Source organism: Megalobrama amblycephala, linkage group LG13, assembly GCF_018812025.1.
Source record: "Megalobrama amblycephala isolate DHTTF-2021 linkage group LG13, ASM1881202v1, whole genome shotgun sequence".
Lineage (NCBI taxonomy): Eukaryota > Metazoa > Chordata > Actinopteri > Cypriniformes > Xenocyprididae > Megalobrama > Megalobrama amblycephala.
The window spans coordinates 1,174,539-1,196,283 of record NC_063056.1 but is presented as its reverse complement, the minus strand read 5'-3'; the positions used below and the strand labels follow the sequence as shown (position 1 = coordinate 1,196,283).

General features: G+C 38.3%; 4 protein-coding genes across 7 annotated transcripts in view; 1 reads left to right on the top strand and 3 right to left on the bottom strand.

Annotated features, from left to right (window-relative positions):
• bbs9 (Bardet-Biedl syndrome 9) overlaps positions 1–8,250 on the bottom strand; it is a 114,258-nt gene extending 106,008 nt beyond the window's left edge. For all 3 annotated transcript variants that reach the window (XM_048152795.1, XM_048152796.1, XM_048152797.1), the window contains exons 1-6: positions 7,387–8,250; positions 5,863–5,975; positions 3,724–3,874; positions 3,539–3,603; positions 2,989–3,102; positions 799–973 (exon numbers count right to left, since the gene is read on the bottom strand). In XM_048152795.1, coding sequence (XP_048008752.1) covers positions 799–973; positions 2,989–3,102; positions 3,539–3,603; positions 3,724–3,874; positions 5,863–5,974 — 617 coding nt within the window. In that variant the 5' untranslated portion in view covers position 5,975; positions 7,387–8,250. The remainder of the gene's footprint in view (positions 1–798; positions 974–2,988; positions 3,103–3,538; positions 3,604–3,723; positions 3,875–5,862; positions 5,976–7,386) is intronic.
• A 138-nt stretch (positions 8,251–8,388) lies between these two features.
• Positions 8,389–13,679, bottom strand: eaf1 (ELL associated factor 1). Its single transcript, XM_048152818.1, has 7 exons — positions 13,542–13,679; positions 13,129–13,335; positions 11,523–11,617; positions 11,311–11,447; positions 9,612–9,778; positions 9,205–9,414; positions 8,389–8,958 (listed from the first exon to the last, which is right to left on the bottom strand). The coding sequence occupies exons 2-7, from the start codon at positions 13,229–13,231 to the stop codon at positions 8,915–8,917; spliced, it is 756 nt and encodes a 251-aa protein (XP_048008775.1). The 5' UTR covers positions 13,232–13,335; positions 13,542–13,679; the 3' UTR covers positions 8,389–8,914.
• A 279-nt stretch (positions 13,680–13,958) lies between these two features.
• On the top strand, positions 13,959–18,732 carry pmvk (phosphomevalonate kinase). The gene is made up of 5 exons (XM_048152827.1): positions 13,959–14,217; positions 14,304–14,367; positions 16,985–17,137; positions 17,209–17,338; positions 17,405–18,732. Exons 1-5 carry the CDS (start codon positions 14,078–14,080, stop codon positions 17,575–17,577), a joined length of 660 nt encoding a protein of 219 aa, XP_048008784.1. The 5' UTR covers positions 13,959–14,077; the 3' UTR covers positions 17,578–18,732.
• A 985-nt stretch (positions 18,733–19,717) lies between these two features.
• The window catches only part of arhgef2 (rho/rac guanine nucleotide exchange factor (GEF) 2), a 29,967-nt gene continuing 27,939 nt past the window's right edge, over positions 19,718–21,745 (bottom strand). For both annotated transcript variants that reach the window (XM_048152800.1, XM_048152801.1), the window contains exon 21: positions 19,718–21,149. In XM_048152800.1, coding sequence (XP_048008757.1) covers positions 21,097–21,149 — 53 coding nt within the window. In that variant the 3' untranslated portion in view covers positions 19,718–21,096. The remainder of the gene's footprint in view (positions 21,150–21,745) is intronic.

The following is a 21,745-nucleotide window of genomic DNA, read 5'->3' as shown; positions in this document are numbered from 1 at the left end:
GACAAAATGATTGACAGTTCAGTTTAACAGGTTGCACGTAACTGCGACAGAGCACTCGTTAAAGACACAATTTAATGATGCGAAAGCTTGTCTACTCTTCTGCTACACACTCAAAAGTATGTACTTTCTTCACAAAAAGAGTACATGCTTTTAGGGTGTAGTATAAGTGAATTGGTCTTAATGAGTGAGTCATTGAATAATTCATTCAACCGATTGGTTCAAAAGGACTGATTCATTTTCTGATAATATCAGATCACACATCGTTAAAACAATAAGGGTTATGCACAACACACTTCTGTATTCTGTAAAACGGGTCGCATCGCTGTTTTACTCAAGATGTTTTCATGTCAAAGATGAGCATAACCGATGTCCATCACATATGCAGATCTAAAAAGTTTTTTTTCTTTTTCTTCTTCTCATTAATATTTACAGTCTAAAAAATGCTGGGTTGTTTCAACCCATGTTTGGATCAAATATGGACAAACCCTACTGTTGAGCTTAAAAATTTATTTAATTAAATTGAAACAACCCAGCATTTTTTAGACTGTAAATATTTAAATAAAATAAAACGTCAACAATAAAAAAGAACTAGCTAGGTTAGCTGAAAAACTTGAAAGCCCTTAGATATCGCTGTCAGTTCATACTGCCGTTAACACTTTCTCTGACAAGACCTGTTTTCCTGTTACGATATTATTGCATTTGATATATATCCTGTAAGCTCAATAAGAAAGAGTCTGAGTATGGGGCATATATCCAGTGACTGTAGGTGAAGTGCACTAGGAAGGGCGTGTGTCTGACCTGTAGCACTCCACCTGCCGTGAGGAGGAGACGGTGATGAAGGAGTCTGTGCGGATACAGTAGCTCAGCGGGCCGGGCAACAGGAAGCCCGGCAGGAAGCGTCCGAAACCATAACTCTCCTGCTCGAAAAACATCAGCATCCCATCCATGGACTGGATACAGATGAAATGATGACCTGAGGAGACGCAGAAGAAACACTCACTGAGCCGAGAGACACAAAGACACGCGCAGTAGTATTAGGAAGCGGTGCTGCGCGGATAAAGCTTCAACCAGGAGCAAACTGATTTCTATTTTCATATTCAACATGATTTATATGTAGGTCATTTATGGTGCATGTCTGGCCTTAAAGCAGCTCATCCAATCAGAATAAACCTCTGTTTAAAAGTATTTCCCAAACAAAAGGCTCTGAACTCTGAGATACCGGCCATTTTCTATGTGTTTCCCTTTATGTTATACATAAAGAAAGATGAACTCTGAACAAAAGCCCCTTTAAGGCCGGTCAGCTCTCACTTTGTCCCCTAGGAAGTTATTTTCTATGCAGGTAAAAGGATACAAGTATTGCTGCTATCAATATGAATGGGGAAGATCAAAATCTAGTACAGCTGCAGTATCAGGCATAACACTTCTTCACACTGATTTTTGTTGCTCTCGTCTCTGACCCTGTGACTAATGTTGATCTCCAGCAGAGAGGCTGTGCTGCCCTCAGGCGGCCGGTAAGGGAACTGCACTACACAGGTACTAAGTCTAAAATCCTATTAAACAAACATGTGCCACTATTTTATTTATAGAGGGTCGACTTTAATCGGCTTTCTTCACAAGAACGAGAGCGATCTGAAGACACAGAACCTACAGGCAGATGTTCATTGAGACTAACATGAGCAACATTAATACATCCATGAGAACAATTCTTCTAAAGCATTTATTAATCTTAGTTAGTGTTATTTCAGCATTTATTAATACATTATTAAAATCAAGAGCTGTATCTGTTAATATTATTTAATGGATCTGAGGTGACATGAGCTGACAATGAACAGCTGGATTTTTATTAACAAACTTCAACAAGATTATTAAATACTGTAACAAATAATTACTGACGTCCATCCGTCCGGATCCATACCGTAATGGATGATTACTGCCGTACAGATGTTAGGGGAACGTTCTCCAAACCTATAGGGAACGTTCTATTTGCGTAAAGAAAACTTTTCAGGCTAACCAACTGAGAATGTTCTGGGAACCACAAACCAACATTCCTAGAGCATTCTGGGAAGCAGAAATAGTTAGGGAATGATTTAAAAAAAAATACATGTACAGAATGCACAGATATCCTGTTTCATTTAACCAATGTAAAAAATGTAACACTGCATTGCTTACATTCTATTTTAAAGGATCTTAATGTTGTTTTTGTGTCTCCTACAACAGATTTACATGCATCAAGATAAAAAACACTGTAATTTTCTCATAATATCCTCTGTAGCAGTGGTTCGAAATTGTTTGAGGACTCAGTCTCTCTAAACCCCGCCTTTCCAACAGCTGCTCTGCTCTGATTGGTTCCAGTCTGCGGTGATTGGTCATAACCAAACGCTCATTATCATATCTGAACTCAGCTCTTGATTCACAGCGATACGATAACAGTAACGATGCCGTTGGTTTTACCGTATCAATCTCATCAAAGTGGATTTGCTTTAGCAGCAGAAAACAGCGTCATGAACAACATGAATCAAACTCTTCCAGTCTCAGACACAACTACAGTGATTGAGGGCGGGGCGAAGAGACGCTGTTCAGCCAATGAAGACCAGAGGCAGGCATTATGCAAATCTGTAACAGGAAGTGAGACTGGAAATACTGACGACTCGTTTCGGAAGAATCACTTTGTTTTAGTGCAGTTTGATCTTTAAAACTTTGCAGACCTTTTACGTTCACAAACAGCTATTTTACACACTGCATGAAAGACGATATTTAAAAAGCATAATAGAGGCACTTTAATGTTAATTAACTAATGTTAACTAATATTGTAAAGTGTTACCGAAAAGACCTGAACTGAATGCGGTCCATCACACTAATGATCAATTATCTATCACGGGAGAATGTTTCAGACAAACAGCCAAAAAAACAAAACAAATAAACAGCTTAATTCACCATATTTTTGAATGAGTCTGATATTATGTGTGCAATATAGATGACATCACTGACCTGTCACACCCCCAAACGGGCCATACGTCATGTTGCAGGCTGTCCTCTGTAGGTTGTGTTCATAAACCAGTCGCAGCTGATACTGGTCACCATGTTCAACATTACCAGCAGTACCTGAGAAAACAACAGCACACCTGCGCTCACATTCACTGAATAGTGTCTGAAGATCACGTCAGAATATGACGGATAGGTGATATTATCAGCTCAGACTGACTAATATTCAAGACCTTAAATATAAGAGATATGCATGGTAGAACTGGAATGACATTCATTACAAGATGATTAGTTAAAACATTTCAAATGTACCTGCAGACTATTTTACTAGTCATGCATTTCGTCATTGAAGATTTCTTAAAAATACTGTGTGAAAATCTTTGTTCTCGTGAACTCGATCTCATGTCTTGTCTCGTGAGCTAACCGTCTTGTCACACCCCTAATAATAACTGATAACAGATTCTAAGAAAAACCACGTGTAAGAAGTTGACCTCCAGATTTGCCAAGTGTCATGGCAGTACCAGTATATGGTATAGGTCTGAATCTGAGAACCAACCTGACACCGCATAGACGGACAGCTTCCTGGGGTGAAGCACTGCCAGATGGAGCAACTCTGAACAGCTGAAACACATGACAAACATGACCTTGACCAGCTATGAAGATGAGTCAGACTGTTAAATGTGCTGATCATGGTTTGCAGGGATGTGATGATGGTCTGCCGACTGCAGAAGAGAGACTTACGAGACGAACTTGCCCAGCTCCACCTGAATGACGGGCTCAGGGAACTGGACCTCCAGCAGCTGCGCGTCAGCTTCCGTCAGCTCGTCCGGTTTAGCAGGGTGTGGAGAGAAGATGCGCAACATCCCCATGAAACTGCCCACTACTATCTTATCTGGATGAGAGAGAGAGAGTTTAAAGAGCTTCAGGCAGAGAACAGAATCTGACTCACACCACACTGTTTACTGAATCACGCAATTACATAATCTAGGACTGTATGTCAATCATGTTCATTTTTCGAATGATGTCGTGGTACACTTTACTCCCATAAGCTACACATGCGGTTCATTCAGTCAGCAGTCTTCTCCACAGTGTCGTTTCTCTGAGACGCTGCTGTAACGAACACGGCATCTGAGAACGACCTCACTATTTCATACTCAGGTTTTCACAACTAGTGATAGGATAGAATATGCCACCGCTACGTTAACGTTACGCCTCCACTGATGTTTTGCTTTTTACGGAAATAAAAACCATTTAAAGGTGCCCTAGAATCAAAAATTGAATTTATCTCGGCATAGTTGAATAACAAGAGTTCAGTACATGGAAATGACATACAGTGAGTTTCAAACTCCAGTGTTTCCTCCTTCTTATATAAATCTCATTTGTTTAAAAGACCTCCGAAGAACAGGCGAATCTCAACATAACACCGACTGTTACGTAACAGTCGGGATCATTAATATGTACGCCCCCAATATTTGCATATGCCAGCCCATGTTCAAGGCATTACACAAGGGCAGCCAGTATTAACGTCTGGATCTGTGCACAGCTGAATCATCAGACTAGGTAAGCAAGCAAGAACAATAGCGAAAAATGGCAGATGGAGCAATAATAACTGACATGATCCATGATAACATGATATTTTTAGTGATATTTGTGAATTGTCTTTCTAAATGTTTCGTTAGCATGTTGCTAATGTACTGTTAAATGTGGTTAAAGTTACCATCGTTTCTTACTGTATTCTCGGAGACAAGAGCCGTCACTATTTTCATTATTAAACACTTGCAGTCTGTATAATTCATAAACACAACTTCATTCTTTATAAATCTCTCCAACAGTGTGTAATGTTAGCTTTAGCCACGGAGCACTATCAAACTCTAAAATAAATACTATACTCACATGATCTGACGCATGCATGCAGTATGCATGACGAACATCTTGTAAAGATCCATTTGAGGGTTATATTAGCTGTGTGAACTCAGTGTTTATGCACTGTATTATAGTCGCGAGCTCGGGGGGGCAGGGAGCGCGAGATTTAAAGGGGCCACGGCCTGAATCGGTGCATATTTAATGATGCCCCAAAATAGGCAGTTAAAAAAATAAATTTAAAAAAATCTATGGGGTATTTTGAGCTGAAACTTCACAGACACATTCAGGGGACACCTTAGACTTATATTACATCTTGTAAAAACTGGTTCTAGGGCACCTTTAATTCAGTTGGATGACGGTCACTTCAATCCCGTCAGCTCATCAAACACGAGCAGCAGAAATCATTACATTTCTAGACTGAATGTGAGCATTTACTCATCTCACTTACATGAAAACATTCATTATTCATCAAAATGAATAAAAACAGAGAAATGCAAACTTAGAATATTACACAAAACTAATAATTAAATATATTAAATTACACAAATGTACTTTATGTATTTATTCTCATTTTATTAACCAATGTCTTTGCTGCTGATGTTCAATGATCTGATTCAACCATACTAATAAGCAAAAAAATGACTTTATATTAGATTTATAAATAAGAGTGTTGAACTTCTCCTGTATCCTACTCTTCTTTAATCCAGAATGACATCACAGCTGAAAGGTTTGTTTGAGCTGCGCCCTCTACTGTACAGGAGTAATTATGCATTTCCTTCAGCCTGAGGCTTATTCATTTCACTTTTGGTGTGAAAGGGGTTTAACATTTGACAAAAATAGAACTTTTGTGTTGTTATTAAAAAACAAACAAGCAAGCCCAGCCCAGGTGAGAAAAAGTAACACAAAAGTAATGTAACACCATACTTTTCATAACGTAATTAGTAACTTTTTAGGGAGTAACTCAATATTGTAATGCGTTAACGTTCCCCAACACTGGCAATAAGTGCTTTAACTCACCGTATCCACTGCCACTGTTATCCACATCCCCGACACACAGACAGCCCTGGTCAAACTCCTCCCCCTCGCCCAGCGTCAACGCCCACCAATCACGAGCCTTGAACAGAGACATCCTGCAGAACAGAGGTGAGAGTGTGAGAGTACCAACCGTCCACCAGACTCCAGAAACCAAGTTGTCGGTGTCATCAGATCTTCATGCATAAAAGTCACGCATAAACCAAACAAAAATAATAGTTATGTTATGTGTGAAACCAGCGGCATCAAACACTGGAGGAGTTTCAGGTCTTCACTGCAGAACTGCTTCAGGTCAGATGTTCGATGTTAAAGCTTCACCGCCACACCTGATACAGGAGCTTCTCCTCATGAAACGCAGCATTGTGGACATAACTTGGTTTGTGTCAGCTTTTTTGATGAATCGGTCAGTAAGTACGAGGAATTTAAAGGATTAGTTCACTTTCTAATTAAATTTCCTGATAATTTACTCACCTCCATGTCATCCAAGATGTCCATGTCTTTCTTTCTTCAGTGGAAAAGAAATGGTTTTTGATGAAAACATTCCAGGATTATTCTCCTTCATTTGTGTTTATAAAGCATATACAGTTGTATTTTTTTAGAAAATGAGCGATGGTTTCTCTAGATAAGACCCTTATTCCTCGTCTGGGATCGTTTAAAGCTCTTTGAAGCTGCACTGAAACTGTAATTTTGACCTTCAACCCGTTGAATCCCAGTGAAGTCCACTATATGGAGAAAAATCCTGGAATGTTTTCATCAAAAACCTTAATTTCTTTTCCACTGAAGAAAGAAAGACATGAACATCTTGGATGACATGGGGGTGAGTAAATTATCAGGAAAATTTAATTAGAAAGTGAACTAATCCTGTAAAGCAATAATGATGTGCACCGGTAAATCATTTACAATAATCATTTTGATTTCATGGTGGCTTTAAAAGCTCTTCAGTCATTCCCTCTCTTTTGGGCACGTGGTCTTTGATGCTGACGTGACAGGAGGGTCACGTGACCGCAGGTCTCATTGGTTGCCATCCAAGCAGCTTTCCTAACTACTGCTGACTGATTAACGAGCAGTTAATCCAGAGACAGAAACTGGCAGTATATATCAGGTGTTTCAGCACAGTGTGAAGGTGATTGATATCTCTCATGAGTCAGTCTGTGCAGATCAGTGTGACTTTAAAGCGATATCAGACTTTAACTCGAGGGGATAATGCTCCAGAAGCTGAATTAAACAGTAATCACATCTACATGATGAGCAGTGTTCCTTTAAAAGCACGAAATGTTCTTATGATTCGAGATTAAATCTGAAGTTCATGTTTCTAGTCAATCGGAGATCACCCTGTCAACAGTCCATCTGTGTTTACGACATGAGCCTTTAAATCATCACCCTCCTCATCCTCCAGTGACTGACAGAATCTGATGTTCGCCTGAATCTGCAGTTTGCCGCTCAAACTGCTACAGTTTCTCTCTCTACAGTATCAGAGTGACGCTGCAGGTGAAGGAATAAAGTCTGTACCTGTCAGACTGGCTCCAGTAATGTGAGGTAAAGCAGAACCGCTCAACACATCTCCGCTCCTCTCGCTCGACCTGCTGTTGTCATGGTGCTGCTGACAGCGACGCTGCAGCCGGAACTGCGTGACGTGACGACGCGTTATCAAAATAAAAGTCCCGGATTTCTGTTTACTTCAGTACGGATCCAGTTCTTATTAATGTCTGATACATCACATCAAATGTTACAATATGAATGTTTAGTTGTTTTTAAACGTGAATTTTAAACATGTTTGTGATGGTCAACCTTTGTTATTTCATTTTATGTAGTTATTGCTGTTTCAATACTTGGAAAATGTGAAAAAAATGTGAAATGGCTGAATTTTGTAATGTAACTGATGCAGAACAAATTCACTGCCCTACATTTTTTTTCTTACATTTACATTTTTAAGTGGGATATTCATCACAATACAAAAGAGAGGACAGCAATATATATATAAATATTGTCTTGCATCACTGGATTTTTCTGTAGTTAATGAAACTTTTTAAATTTCAAAGAATTTCTCTTTGTTTTTAAGTAATAAAATGGGGGTAAATGTAGTAATATCCTGGTAAAAACAAGGTCACATTCAAAACTTTTAAAACTTCTGCACATTGACTCATAAATGAGAAGCTACTGATCAGATACAATATGGGTTTAGCTGAAAAATATTAAGTTATGACTGTTCTATAAGCTCATGTTCAACCATTTCAAACAGACCTGGCTGTATACAGGCGTTTAATGCATTATGAGGGTTCAAATGCATTATAATATATGCAGATTCCTTGTTACAGCTGAAATTGCTTGTTTGTCATGTGTTTTAATGCATTATACCTTCTAAAGTTGAGTTCAATGAGTAGATGAGAATTATAATGTATTAAAATGTGGTTACAATTATTCATGAGATCATACAATGCATTAAGCTGCAATATTGTATAATGCATTATATATAAGTGAAGATGGACAGTCAATAATCACTGACAGCTCTTGTTTTTGTCTTTTATCTGACAATACAAACACTATATACAACATTTATACTGTGTCCAGTTCACATTAAACATTTGCTTTTGGTTCAACAAGCAGTACAGACATCTACAGATAACACACACACTGGGTATGGAGGAGGACTTTGAAGGGTCGTGACCCTCATGTCATATAAAAAAATAACAACAAACATGAGCCTAAATTATTTGTATCTGCAACTCAATTCAAACTGTAGGAAACACTTCATACATTGTGAACGTTACAGTCAGAAGAGTACGCTGGTGTTTGTAACACTGAACTATAGTTCATAAAAACACTGAACAACTAAAGGTACAATATTATTTCATACCCATTTACACAACCATCTCTGTTCAAAAATTTCCCTTTGCAATAAAAATAAAATCTAATACAAGTATTTTACATTCTTTAAAACTTCTCATAATATCTCCAATGTTAACATGAATCCATAAAAGCTGAAGATAAAAGCACTGCAGAAGAGCTGATGTGATGAATGAAAGCATGAGGAACAGTGTCAGTCGCTGTCGCTGCCAGATTCACTCAGCTGAAGGTCATTTCCTGACGACAACAACAACAACAACTGTTTACACACACAACACACTGCTTCTGCAGCTGCAACTGAACATATTTCCACCCAATGTTTTATTTAGAGTTTTATTGTTTTCCCCTAATCCCAGACGTAAAATATGAAAACTGAAATAATAATAATAATGTATCAATATTAATTAAATGAAATGAATAAAATGTGAATTAGGAGTGTGTGTCTTGTTTAGCTGATAATGAGGAGGTGAATGAGACTCTTACTGAGAGTGTTCATCAGCTGGTTGCTGCCCTGTGATTGGCTGATTCCGTTGGCCATGTTGTTGGCGCTGGGGGAGAGACGCGTGTCCTGCTCCGCGTCACTGCCGGAGCTGTCGTCTTCAGCGCCGCTGCCGGAGCCGCTGGCCGAGTCTGAGGACGAGCTGCTGCCGCTGCTGCTCATCTGCTCGATCACGTCCACCTCGGCCCGCAGCTCTGAGACACACACACACACACACACATGAGCTGGAACACCTGACCCAGCTTTGAGACTTAAAACTAAAGCAAAGAAGCACTGAAGTAACATGATGTTTAAAAGAAATGTGAGTAATTACGTCATATCGTAATGCTGATAATATTTTCTCATTATGCATTACACTATAAAATGCTATAAAAGCCCTATAAAGTCAGACCTCGTTTGATGTCGTCCAGCTGCGGCTCTGGTGACGGGTTGTCTTTGCCGGGCGAGCTCTTAGCGCCCCCTCCTGGCTTGACGGGCGTGCGGAACTGTGACGTCAGCGGGTTGGCTCTCACCGACTGCTGCTCCAGACGGGCCTGGATCTTACTGCTGCCCTCGGCTCTGACCAACACAAACAACATCTTCAACATCACTTCACTGGCCACACGTGTGCGGATGAGCTCCGTCTGCATTCACACGCCACACACACTACCAGTCATGTGATTCCATTCAAACGCTCTTATTCCATGTTTTAGTCAGAATGACTGCAATTTTCTGCATCTATAAGGAATCATGTTTACAGTGCAGGATGTGAATACTGGGTAATATTGCATGTGCTGATGTTTACAAACACAAACACCACACATTTACTGCAGTATAAAAAAGCCTGACATGAGCGAGTGTGACTTCTGTATCTGAGCTGAAAGTGTTCATCGTTTCTGACTCTGGATCAGTTTTGAGCACATCGATAATTAAACCAGTCAGAGCAGCTGTGCACTTTTAAATAGATGAAGGAATTTAATTGGTCCAGTTTTTCAGTGCGTTTAAACCAGGGTTATTATAACTAAAATATATTAGCTTAAATGAAAATTACTACCATAAAAAAATTGTTGCTTGAAATAAAATAAATGTTAATTGTAATAAAATAAAATATTTAAAAAAATTAAAAGTATTTATTTAAAATGTAAAGAACATTTCTCGTGTTCATTTAGTTCAACGATTTACTAAAATAACTAAAACTGAAACTGAAATATAATAAGAAAAAACAAATTGTTTACAATAGAGACCACGATTCCCACGATTCTAGATAGACGACTAAACAAAATAACAAGAAATTTACTAGAGGTTCTGACAAAATATTAAATGCTGCAGTCAATTTAAAAAAAAAATTGAATTATTATTTTTAATTGGTGTGAATGATTCAATGACTCACTCATAATTATTCAATAGTTTCATTGCTGGATGAATCTCCTGAAAGAATGATTGGAAGAAAGTGTCCATACTATCCATCCTAAACAGTAAGTGAGATTAGAATAAGTGTGTCACAAAGCATAGTATGTTGAAAAGAGTATGTCTAAAGTCCCTGGATGGTCAGATTTTCCCAGTGTGGATCCGTGCACACTATAACAGCTAATATTGACCACAACCCACTGCGCTTTGGAGGAGGATTCGATCAGAACTACAAACACAAATAAAAAAAAGTGTTTAAAAAACTACAAACATGGTGGATGTGTACGATCGACGGTGAGAGGTTTTTGACTGACTAATAATCAGTTTAACCTGAAAAAAAATATTTATTTAATCTTATCACTGTTATATTTCATCTGCAACAACAACGTGTACTTTTATAAGGATCCGTTTGGCCATTAACTTTTAAACGCATCATGAGTCTCAGCATGAAAGACCCGCGACTGCCGATCAATATACTGCATTTCTCTCCGATATGGAAGAAAATGAAATGAGGAGGATTTAAAAAGATTTAAACGGAAAATAAATCTATTACAGTATTACACAAAATATCACTGAAATAACACTAGTTTAAACTAGATTGCAATATTTGAAATGATATGAATATATGACTGCTGCACTACAGGGATAGTGTCATACACACATGACAGTCCTCAGCCCATGTGACACACCTCTCCCGCTCTCACCTGGTCTTCTTGACCTGTATGCTGCTGCTGAGCTTCTCCAGCATGAACTCGCCCGTGTCGTGGTTGATGATGAGGACGCAGTCCTTCTGATACGGCCTCTTGTTGCCCTTGAAGACGGTCATGGGAGGCGTGGAGCCCTGCGGGGACGGACAGTGAGTGCGGCGCAGACAGAGATCACACACACAGCAGTCTCTCGTGAGTGCGGCTCTTACCGGGATGTGAGGAAGCGTGATGGTCACCTCCTCGCCCTTCCCCACCTGCAGCTCTCCTTCACAGGACGTGTCGATGGACGCCGGCTTAAAATCATCTGAGGACGAAAGCAAAGCCTCAGAAACACTGGAGTTTGTTTTCAAGAATTACTACAAGAATATTACAGTCCATGGATATTATTACTGCTGGTGAAGTTGACAATTCTTGGATTTATAATGAATATTGCAGTGTTTATTCTAAATAATTTATCATTATTGTGTTAACTTCATGTTCCGGGTAATCTTGAATCAGAATATCTTCTCCTCACTCTTGCATTGATGAATAAGGTTTTTAAAAGTGTAAAAAACACAATGGAGATAATTTATTTTGAAGTTTTATTAAGTGTTAACAATGACATTATATGGTTTTTATAATCAATTAACACTGCTTTTGTCATTTTTTAGAAGTTAAAGAGAAAATTTGTCACCAAAAAAGTCATTCGGTTTAACCAAAATTTCAGTTTTACCGAATGACGATATCTAGCTAGATAGCAAAAGGACAATCAAACATTTTATATTTAGTACAAGTTTTTAAAATATCACATAATTTTCCATGTTTTATAGCGGTTGCACCGAATGACCTGATGTTTCGGGACATGATCAAGAGAAAACATGAATGTTTCAAATAGTTAAAAGAGAGTTAGTTACTTTGCTTCACAACCATGTGGTCCTTTGAAGGTGTCTGAATAATGTCACATACTGTCACATGATATTGACCACATGACTTGATCCAAAATGATCCCTTTATATTGGTTACTCTGAATGAGATCAATGAAATTCATTTTTCCGGACATTCTTTCTCATAACAAAGCAACGACTTCTACACATAATTTTAACACCATTTTGCAATATGTTGATATATGATGTTATAAAATCATGCCAGAATAAAAAATATATATTTATTACATTTTAAGATATTTTAAATCACAAATGAATGGTTAGACAGTTAAACCAAATGACCTTTTGACACTTCAAAATCTTTAAAATACCTTTATATGATGCAAAATATAATTAAAACCTTTTGGATTCAATAAAAGAGATCTAGTTGTGCTACCTTACACACTGTGGATGTCATATCTTTGTTTTTATTATTATTAAGAACAAAAAATGACTGTCACGTCATTGACCCGCCTACATCTCTTCTCTGATGATGAGGGCGGGGCAACCTGTCACTCACATGAGATACACCAATAGCAAACCACAACCATCCAATCAATTCCCCACAGACAAAATCAAGCCCCGCCCTACATTTGTTCTTGTTTGAGAAGCGTTTCGCTCAGATATACAGTACAATAGAGAAGAAAAGAATAAAACAACTTCCCTTTCATGACTTTAACTAATGTAAAATCTCAGAACCGTATTGTAAAGTTTTACCAATCTATTTTAATGGATTTGTATTTAATCAGGGCCATGAAGGCTAATCTGTTAATATCGCGCCGAAATGAAGCACAGTGACGATAATCACATCAGATGTGTGCGCTGATGGATGTTATTGTTCGTCATGTTCTCAGCTAGTCTCAGACTCTGGAGACTGCAGGTGTGTGTTTACTGTCGCGGCTGCCGGACTCACATCTGACGGTGTGGAAGGATGATCGGGGTCTCTTCTCGAAGCTGTCTCCGAGCTTCAGAACGTGCTCTTCTTTATCCAGAGGCGGGTTGGAGCTGCCGTTCATCACATCTAATGCAGCGGCACGATCTCACAGGAGAACCAGCACCAAAACACCGCTGACAGATCCAACACTTCCGGGTCACAGCGCCCGCACCGAACATGTGTGGGCTGTTAAAATAAAACATTTAAAGCATAATGCACACGATCAAACATGCATCAGATGAGCTGTTCATCTTTCAAAATGAGCAAAAGCTGCTTGTGATGATAAAGAGAGAAATCGGTCAATAATACAGACAGACATTAGACGGAAATATCATGTGTATTAGACACTGTCAGTCCGAGTGTGCGCACAATTGCATATAAATATTTTTCACCTTCGTTTTTCCTCATAAACAATCGAGGAATAATAAAATAAAATCAAGATGAATAAAATCCAGAAACCCGCTTTTTTTGTGGTTTCACTTCCGGGTCAGTGATTCCGGGGAAAAGTAGTAAATAAATACGCTAGAATATAGTTTCATTAAATTGTTTCTGATGTTATTTAAGTATTATTATTATTATTATTTTTAAGTATTTTATATAAATAATTTAGTTTTAACAGAATGTAAATAAGCGAAGCACACACCCCGTCAGCTGATGGCGTGACACTCGACCGATTACCGTAATTACACCAAACATCACGAATTACGACGATTCTGCATAATCACACTCCTACATTCACAACTTCTTTCAGAAACAAAAACTGCACTGATCCTTTAAAGAACATAATAAAATAAATGGTTCAACATAGCTGGGTGAGAAACAGCACCAGCGTGTTTATGTATTTCATGTCTGCATCATCTCGGGTCATTACGGGAAATCGACATGGAGCGGTTCCGGCTCCAGAAGAGCTCACACTGAACATGAGCTGATGAGTGTGAGGACGAGCACTACAGGCGATGAAGAGCATACTACAGTAGTGATGACTCCTGCACAGCCGAGGATTGTCCTGTTGTTCAGCGGGAAGCGGAAGTCGGGGAAGGATTATGTGACAGATTTGCTTCAGCACAGGTGAGAGGCTCTGACAGTGTCGCGCGCAGCTGAACATGAACACAGGTGTGATGATGATGATGATGATTATGCTGTTCTGACCGCAGGCTGACCGCAGAGGTGTGCTGCATACTCAGACTGTCTGCGCCCCTCAAACTGCAGTATGCACAGGTACAGCACACACTATAACCCTGTCTGAGGCAGATTGATAGACTTTAGGCAAAGTATTAAAAAAAAAAAGTTTGCATAAGTGTTTTATGTTTTATATAATTCATGTTTGATTTGATGCACGCTCATCTGCATACACTGTTGACAGCCACGCCCACATCTCAACATCCAATCAACAACCGATGCACAGAACCAATGGGGATAAAACCCTGCATCTCAATGTGCATTCTATCCACCCTATCCGCCCTAAATAGTATTGAATATTACTAATGTCACATACTATTTAGGATAGAATGCACATTGAGACGCAGGCAAAGTGTATAGTTCAGATATAAACACTGATGTCTACATTAGTGATCAAAATAGAGTAAAGCACCCTTGGAAAGAAACTTGACACTTCAAATAAAGACTGCATCAATTACATCGTTACACCAGTAGGTGGAGACAAGTGACTGTTAAAAAGGCTGCATACGTCATCAATGATGTCTCATTTAAGAGAAGTAACCGTAGTAAAATTGACTCTTATTTCTTTGTGAGGTGTAAAATACTGTAATTTGTTTCTTACTTTGCAATCTAACGGTGACTTTTCTTAAATGAGACGCCTCGATGACGTATGCAGCCTTCAAATACGACCTCCTGCGGACACAGCATTCGAAATTAGACACAGCTTACGAGTGAGTCATTGAATCATTCATTCAAGAGATTTGTTCAAAAACACTGATTCATCCAATAATGAAACAAGTCTTTACGAGTGAGTCATTGAATCATTCATTCAAGAGATTCGTTCAAAAATACTGATTCATCCAGTAATGAAACAAGTCTTTACGAGTGAGTCATTGAATCATTCATTCAAGAGATTTTTATAAAAATGCTGATTCATCCAGTAATGAAACAAGTCTTTACGAGTGAGTCATTGAATCATTCATTCAAGAGATTTTTATAAAAATGCTGATTCATCCAGTAATGAAACAAGTTTTATGAGTGAGTCAGTGAATCATTCATTCAAGAGATTTGTTCAAAAATACTGATTCATCCAGTAATGAAACAAGTCTTTACGAGTGAGTCATTGAATCATTCATTCAAGAGATTTGTTAAAAAACGCTGATTCATCCAGTTATGAAATGAGTCTTTACGAGTGAGTCATTGAATCATTCATTCAAGAGATTCGTTCAAAAACGCTGATTCATCCAGTAATGAAACAAGTCTTTACGAGTGAGTCATTGAATCATTCATTCAAGAGATTCGTTCAAAAATACTGATTCATCCAGTAATGAAACACGTCTTTACGAGTGAGTCATTGAATCATTCATTCAAGAGATTTTTATAAAAATGCTGATTCATCCAGTAATGAAACAAGTGAAGTCTTTATGAGTGAGTCAGTGAATCATTCATTCAAGAGATTTGTTCAAAAATACTGATTCATCCAGTAATGAAACAAGTGAAGTCTTTAAGAGTGAGTCATTGAATCATTCACTCAAGAGATTTTTATAAAAATGCTGATTCATCCAGTAATGAAACAAGTGAAGTCTTTATGAGTGAGTCAGTGAATCATTCATTCAAGAGATTTGTTCAAAAATACTGATTTATCCAGAAATTAAACAAGTGAAGTCTTTAAGAGTGAGTCATTGAATCATTCACTCAAGAGATTTTTATAAAAACGCTGATTCATCCAGTAATGAAACAAGTCTTTATGAGTGAGTCATTGAATCATTCATTCAAGAGATTCGTTCAAAAATACTGATTCATCCAGTAATGAAACACGTCTTTACGAGTGAGTCATTGAATCATTCATTCAAGAGATTTTTATAAAAATGCTGATTCATCCAGTAATGAAACAAGTGAAGTCTTTATGAGTGAGTCAGTGAATCATTCATTCAAGAGATTTGTTCAAAAATACTGATTCATCCAGTAATGAAACAAGTGAATTCTTTATGAGTGAGTCATTGAATCATTCATTCAAGAGATTTGTTCAAAAATACTGATTTATCCAGAAATTAAACAAGTGAAGTCTTTATGAATGAGTCAGTGAATCATTCATTCAAGAGATTTGTTCAAAAATACTGATTTATCCAGAAATTAAACAAGTGAAGTCTTTATGAATGAGTCAGTGAATCATTCATTCAAGAGATTTGTTCAAAAATACTGATTCATCCAGTAATGAAACAAGTGAAGTCTTTATGAGTGAGTCATTGAATCATTCACTCAAGAGATTTGTTCAAAAATACTGATTTATCCAGAAATTAAACAAGTGAAGTCTTTAAGAGTGAGTCATTGAATCATTCACTCAAGAGATTTTTATAAAAACGCTGATTCATCCAGTAATGAAACAAGTCTTTAAGAGTGAGTCATTGAATCATTCATTCAAGAGATTCATTGACATCACTGTTTTCTCTAGAGCTGCTTTGAAACAGTCTGTACTGTATAAAGCGCTATAGAGATAAAGCTGACTTGACTTGATTCAGAATCATGATCTCTATTTCAAACAAGAAAATCGTGATTCTCAGTTCATCCAGAATGGTGCAGCTCTGTGATATCTGTGGAAACCTTGTTTTCAGTGGAAACACACTGCAGACATCTGGAGGTGAAGATCAGTGTTTGTTGATGTGTTTGTGGTTGTCAGGATCAAAATCTGGACTATGAGGAGCTGTTGGGCTGCGGTCAGTATAAGGAGGAATATCGAGCCGACATGATCCGCTGGGGTGAGATGAAGAGACGGCAGGACTCGGGCTTCTTCTGCAGACTGGCCATCCGACACGCTGCGCGGCCCGTCTGGGTACATGAGCGCTCTGAACACACACGTGACCCCGTGTTTCACAGTAATGCAGCTCTTTCTGTTTCCTGTAGATAATCAGTGACTGCCGGAGGAGATCGGACCTGCAGTGGTTCCGTCAGGAGTTTCCCGATCTCTGTGTGTGTGTTCGGGTGGAGGCGTCGGAGCAGACCAGATCTCAGAGGGGCTGGAGATTCACCGCAGGTAAACGAAGCACATTATAACAGACACGAGAGGTCAGAGGATGGTCTAATGCTGTGTTCTGTCCAGGTGTGGACGACGCCGAGTCCGAGTGCGGATTGGACGAGGGTGTGAAGTTTGACTGGATCATCAGGAACGACGGAGACGATGATGTTCTGGAGAAACAGCTGGAGGAGCTGCTGTCGCTGGTCACGTCACGACTGGACTCGCACACACTCAATAACGTGAAAACACAGCAATGACAGCACTGAACGAGGACTGCAAAACTCTTGAGCTTTATTATCAACACTTCCTGTCATCATGTGTGACAGAATTAATGATGCAAACTTCATCAAACATGAGACCAGTTCCAAGCAGCTCAGTTCAGTTAATACAGAGGAGTGTTTTAATGTGATTCTGTAAAAACATGTATCCTGTATGTGGTTTTTATTAGAAAGCTGCTGTAAACATCCTCTAGCTTGATTTTCAGCTTTCACAAAAACCAGGAGCAATTTAGCAGGAGCGATATTAAAGGATTAGTTTGCCCAAAATAATAATCCTGTCATTTAGAAACCATAAAAGTAGTCCATGTGAATTATTCCAGATCCATTCCATATCAAATGATGGTCTATTCATTATTTTCAAATGCAGAATTGTGAAAACTAGGACAGTATGATGCGCGAGGGCGAGTTTGAGCTTTAGGAATATTAATGCATCATTTCAGTTTGTGTCTGTTCCCACAGAAAAGGTTTCTCCTGAGGGATCGTGATCATGGCTGATGGGTGTTACACTACTAACACATTCACTTTGACTTGAACCACAACAAATGCACAAATAGAGTTCGTGTAGAAGCCAACATTCGACACAGTTGTGAGTGTTGGAGAAAGTTACCTTTAAAAGTAATGCATTACAAAATTGAGTTATTGCCTAAAAAAGTATCTAATTGCGTTACTTAGTTACTTTTTATGTAAAGTAATGTGTTACTTTACTTGTGCATTACTTTTCCTCAGCTGTGCTGGGCTTGCTTGTTTTTTAATAACAACAAAAAGGTTCTATTTTTGTCAAAGGTAAAGGCCCTTTTACCCATTTACCACAAAATTACTGTACTACACCATTAGCTTGCATGTGACTTTTTTTTTTCCCTGAAAAAATTACTTAATTGATGATCTAAATTAAAAATGAGTTGTTTCTGGATATTGATGTAGGTGTTAGAGGCAGAATTATGCCATCTGCTGGTTAGAAGAAAACCTGTAGGAATTACAGTTGTAGGAATAAAGTGTTTTGACCTTACATATCCAGCAGAGGGCCACAGAGATCCATTCATTTATCTGGATGTGGCTAACTCTTCCCATCACAACCTTTTTTGATATATATTTTGTGAATATATATTTAAACATAATAAAATACATTGAAATAAGTATTTTTGTGAAAAGTTAGAATTTGTTTTGATGTTTGAAGTGTTTTGAAGTGTCTGTTTTTTCAATAATGCCACATAAATTTGCAAAAATATAACTAAAATGCCACAAAAAACTTAAGCTTTTATTTGAAAATTATTTCAATAATCCAAAAGTAAAAAATCACTAACTTTAGAAAAAGAAATTATTTAAATTTCAAAACAAAAAACAAATGCATTAATCAAAAATGAACAGGTGTGTGTGTGTTAGTGTGTGTTAGGTCTCACCCCTTCATATCTGCATTTTTTCTGCTTTTGTGTATGATTTTGCCAAATTCTATACAGATGCTGTCTGTTGCAGTCACACGTGTGTGTGTGTGTGTGTGTGTGTGTGTGTGTGTGTGTGTGTGTTCATTGTTTTTAGTGCTGTAGTACCATGCCTTCATTTATGTGTGAACATTTTCAGATTTATGCCAGATTTATTGATTTTATTGAAAAATGAAAAATAAACTCTTAATTTTTCACCTTTCCATTCATTTCCAATGCAGGGTCCATTTCGTTCTATTTTATTTTTACATACCTTCAGAACAGCCGAATCAAGCCCAGTGTGTGTGTGTGTGTGTGTGTGTGTTCAGACAGATAATGTAACAAAAGTCACAGAATCTCATGCCACTGAGATGAAGGAACCATTTTTTAATGAAGGAAACATCAAACGGGGTCAAAGGCCATATGCGGGTGAACACTTTCTCCGAACGGCGGATATGATGAGGCCCGTTTTCCTGTTTGATCATGTGATGTTCAGCACAAAGCCTATTTTAACACACTTTCCCTCAGTGCAGGAACTGAGCACCAACATCTGCACACTTTCCTTCAGCGTTCAGAGCCATGACTGATCCGACACTGAAACTGAGCTCACATCCACACACACACTGAATAAAATCACCATTATTATAGTGAGAGAAACTGTGCTTAATGTGAAAATGTCGATGAGTAAAGAAACAGAGTAAAGCGATTCTCAATGCATTTATATAGATGCAAAACAAAATGGCAAAATACATGATTACAGCCATATATTTAAACACACAGTACAATGAAAAACATTTTTAAAAAAATGCAATATAATTATAAACATTGACTGAACAGCTGTTTAAAGGATGCTTTTCTTCCTCAAACATTCATTTATACAAACATAGACAATATCAACAGCTTTAGTGTGATTTCAAGTGGCCAGAGAAGAATTCACAATCATTTTTCCACTACATTCTGTTATCAATATCAACATTAATATGTTTCATCAGTACAGGAGAAGACCTTGAGAATGATTTATAACCCTGAACCCTGGTGCTTATTAGAACTGTTCAAGTCACTGCCAAATAACCAGGACATTTCATGAGCTACATTTCATAATCTTCATCATAATATCATGTGTTTTCAGCACTTGCTTCCAATAATATAACAATGGACATTAATAATACAGCTAAAGTCAGAGTATGAGCAGAATATCCTCTAAAGTTTCCTTCATTTCTAACTCATAATTTATTCCTTTCATCAGACAGAGAAAATGCACCATAAACTGCTTAAATAACAACTGTAAAATGTTGAAACATCTTTTTAAAAAAGACTTGAATTGTTCTAAACTATGTTTAATATAAATGCAGTAACAGTATATTCTACAGAGGCCTGTTCACACCTGACTGAAGACAGCAGAAGAGCAGAATCAGCAGCACACAAATCAGCTTCTGCTTCTGACACTCGTGCACGGAGACGTCCGACAGTATTTACATGTTTTCAAACAGCCGGATTCACTGTGGTGTTACCATACAAAAGCACAGAGACGTACAAAAGTACTAGAACAGTCAGTTTGAGAGTCATCGGCTGCGTCTGAAATCACACTCACTTCACGACCGCTGAAAACTACATTCTATATAGTATGAGTGTGTGAATGTGATCTGGACGCCATGTTGTCACGATCATGTGACCTACCAGCATCACTTGTATCGCTTCACTGCCCTTCACAAATCCTCTCCCGTGGCCTCATGGGATAGTAAAGTGTCCATCAGATGCACACTTCAGAATCTCAGCAGGAGTTTCATCGCAGACTGTATTTCACCAACTATATATAAAGAAGTATGTGATTTCAGATGCAGCCGTAGTGTTATGTAACAGCACCGGCTCTGGCCATGTGACTAAAAGCGCATTTCCTATTGGTTGACTAGCATTATTCGCAGAGCGATGGAAAAGAGATTACAACCCCTCTCCGTTAAAAATATCCGTGGCGAGTGAAAGTTGCGTGAGTCTGAACTGACGCTGGTTCAGATGAGTGTCTGTGGCTGTGGTGTGAACGGCCTCGAGTCATGTGATTCTGAGAGCGTCTGCAGCGGAGCGGATGTTAACTGTGAGCTTCAGTCCCACACTCACTCTCCTCCGGGATATCCTGCAGGTCTGAGGAGGATCAGAGGAACAAGTTATGGTTTCGCACTGTGAAACAAGCACGCTTTACTCTGCTTCTTGTTTATTTTTATTTTATTAGCTGTGTTTCTATCTAAAGCTGTGAATTAATCAGTCTTGCGAATAGATTTGCAAATAAAACAGCATTTCCATCCCATGTGTTCAAGAGAACAAAATCATCTCTTGCTGGGAAACTGGAGCAAAATATCAGTAATAAAAATGTAAGTCACTGCAATCAGGCTGTTTTTTCCTCCACTCGTCTCAGAGCACCAGATGAAACACAAACGCTCATGTGATCTTGCGTTCAGATGCTGGTGTTTAGGAGCACAATCGTGTGAGACGCTGTTTCCACCTGGTATTAAGATGCGTTTTGGTCGGTCGGATCACCAGTAGTGATTTTAATCCGTCTCTTTTGTCCACTTTCAACCTCTTCAAAATCAATCCGGTTGAATGTGTTTTCAGCTACCTCTGGAAGTGGTCGAAAGTGGACAAGCTCAAAACGTTTTCCATCCCGTTATTATTAAATTACTGTACGCATGCAGCCATGCACATATAGTGTGCATATACGACGCAAATGTTAGGATCAAAAT

Coding starts and splice junctions, on each gene's coding strand:
- eaf1 (XM_048152818.1), bottom strand. CDS start 13,231: ATGAACGGCAGCTCCAACCCGCCTCTGGATAAAGAAGAGCACGTTCTG. Junction 11,618..13,128: donor ATCCTTCCACACCGTCAGAT/GTGAGTCCGGCA, acceptor TTTCGTCCTCAG/ATGATTTTAAGCCGGCGTCC. Junction 9,415..9,611: donor GCTGGACGACATCAAACGAG/GTCTGACTTTAT, acceptor TGTGTGTCTCAG/AGCTGCGGGCCGAGGTGGAC.
- pmvk (XM_048152827.1), top strand. CDS start 14,078: ATGAGTGTGAGGACGAGCACTACAGGCGATGAAGAGCATACTACAGTA. Junction 14,218..14,303: donor ACAGATTTGCTTCAGCACAG/GTGAGAGGCTCT, acceptor TTCTGACCGCAG/GCTGACCGCAGAGGTGTGCT. Junction 17,138..17,208: donor ACGCTGCGCGGCCCGTCTGG/GTACATGAGCGC, acceptor TGTTTCCTGTAG/ATAATCAGTGACTGCCGGAG.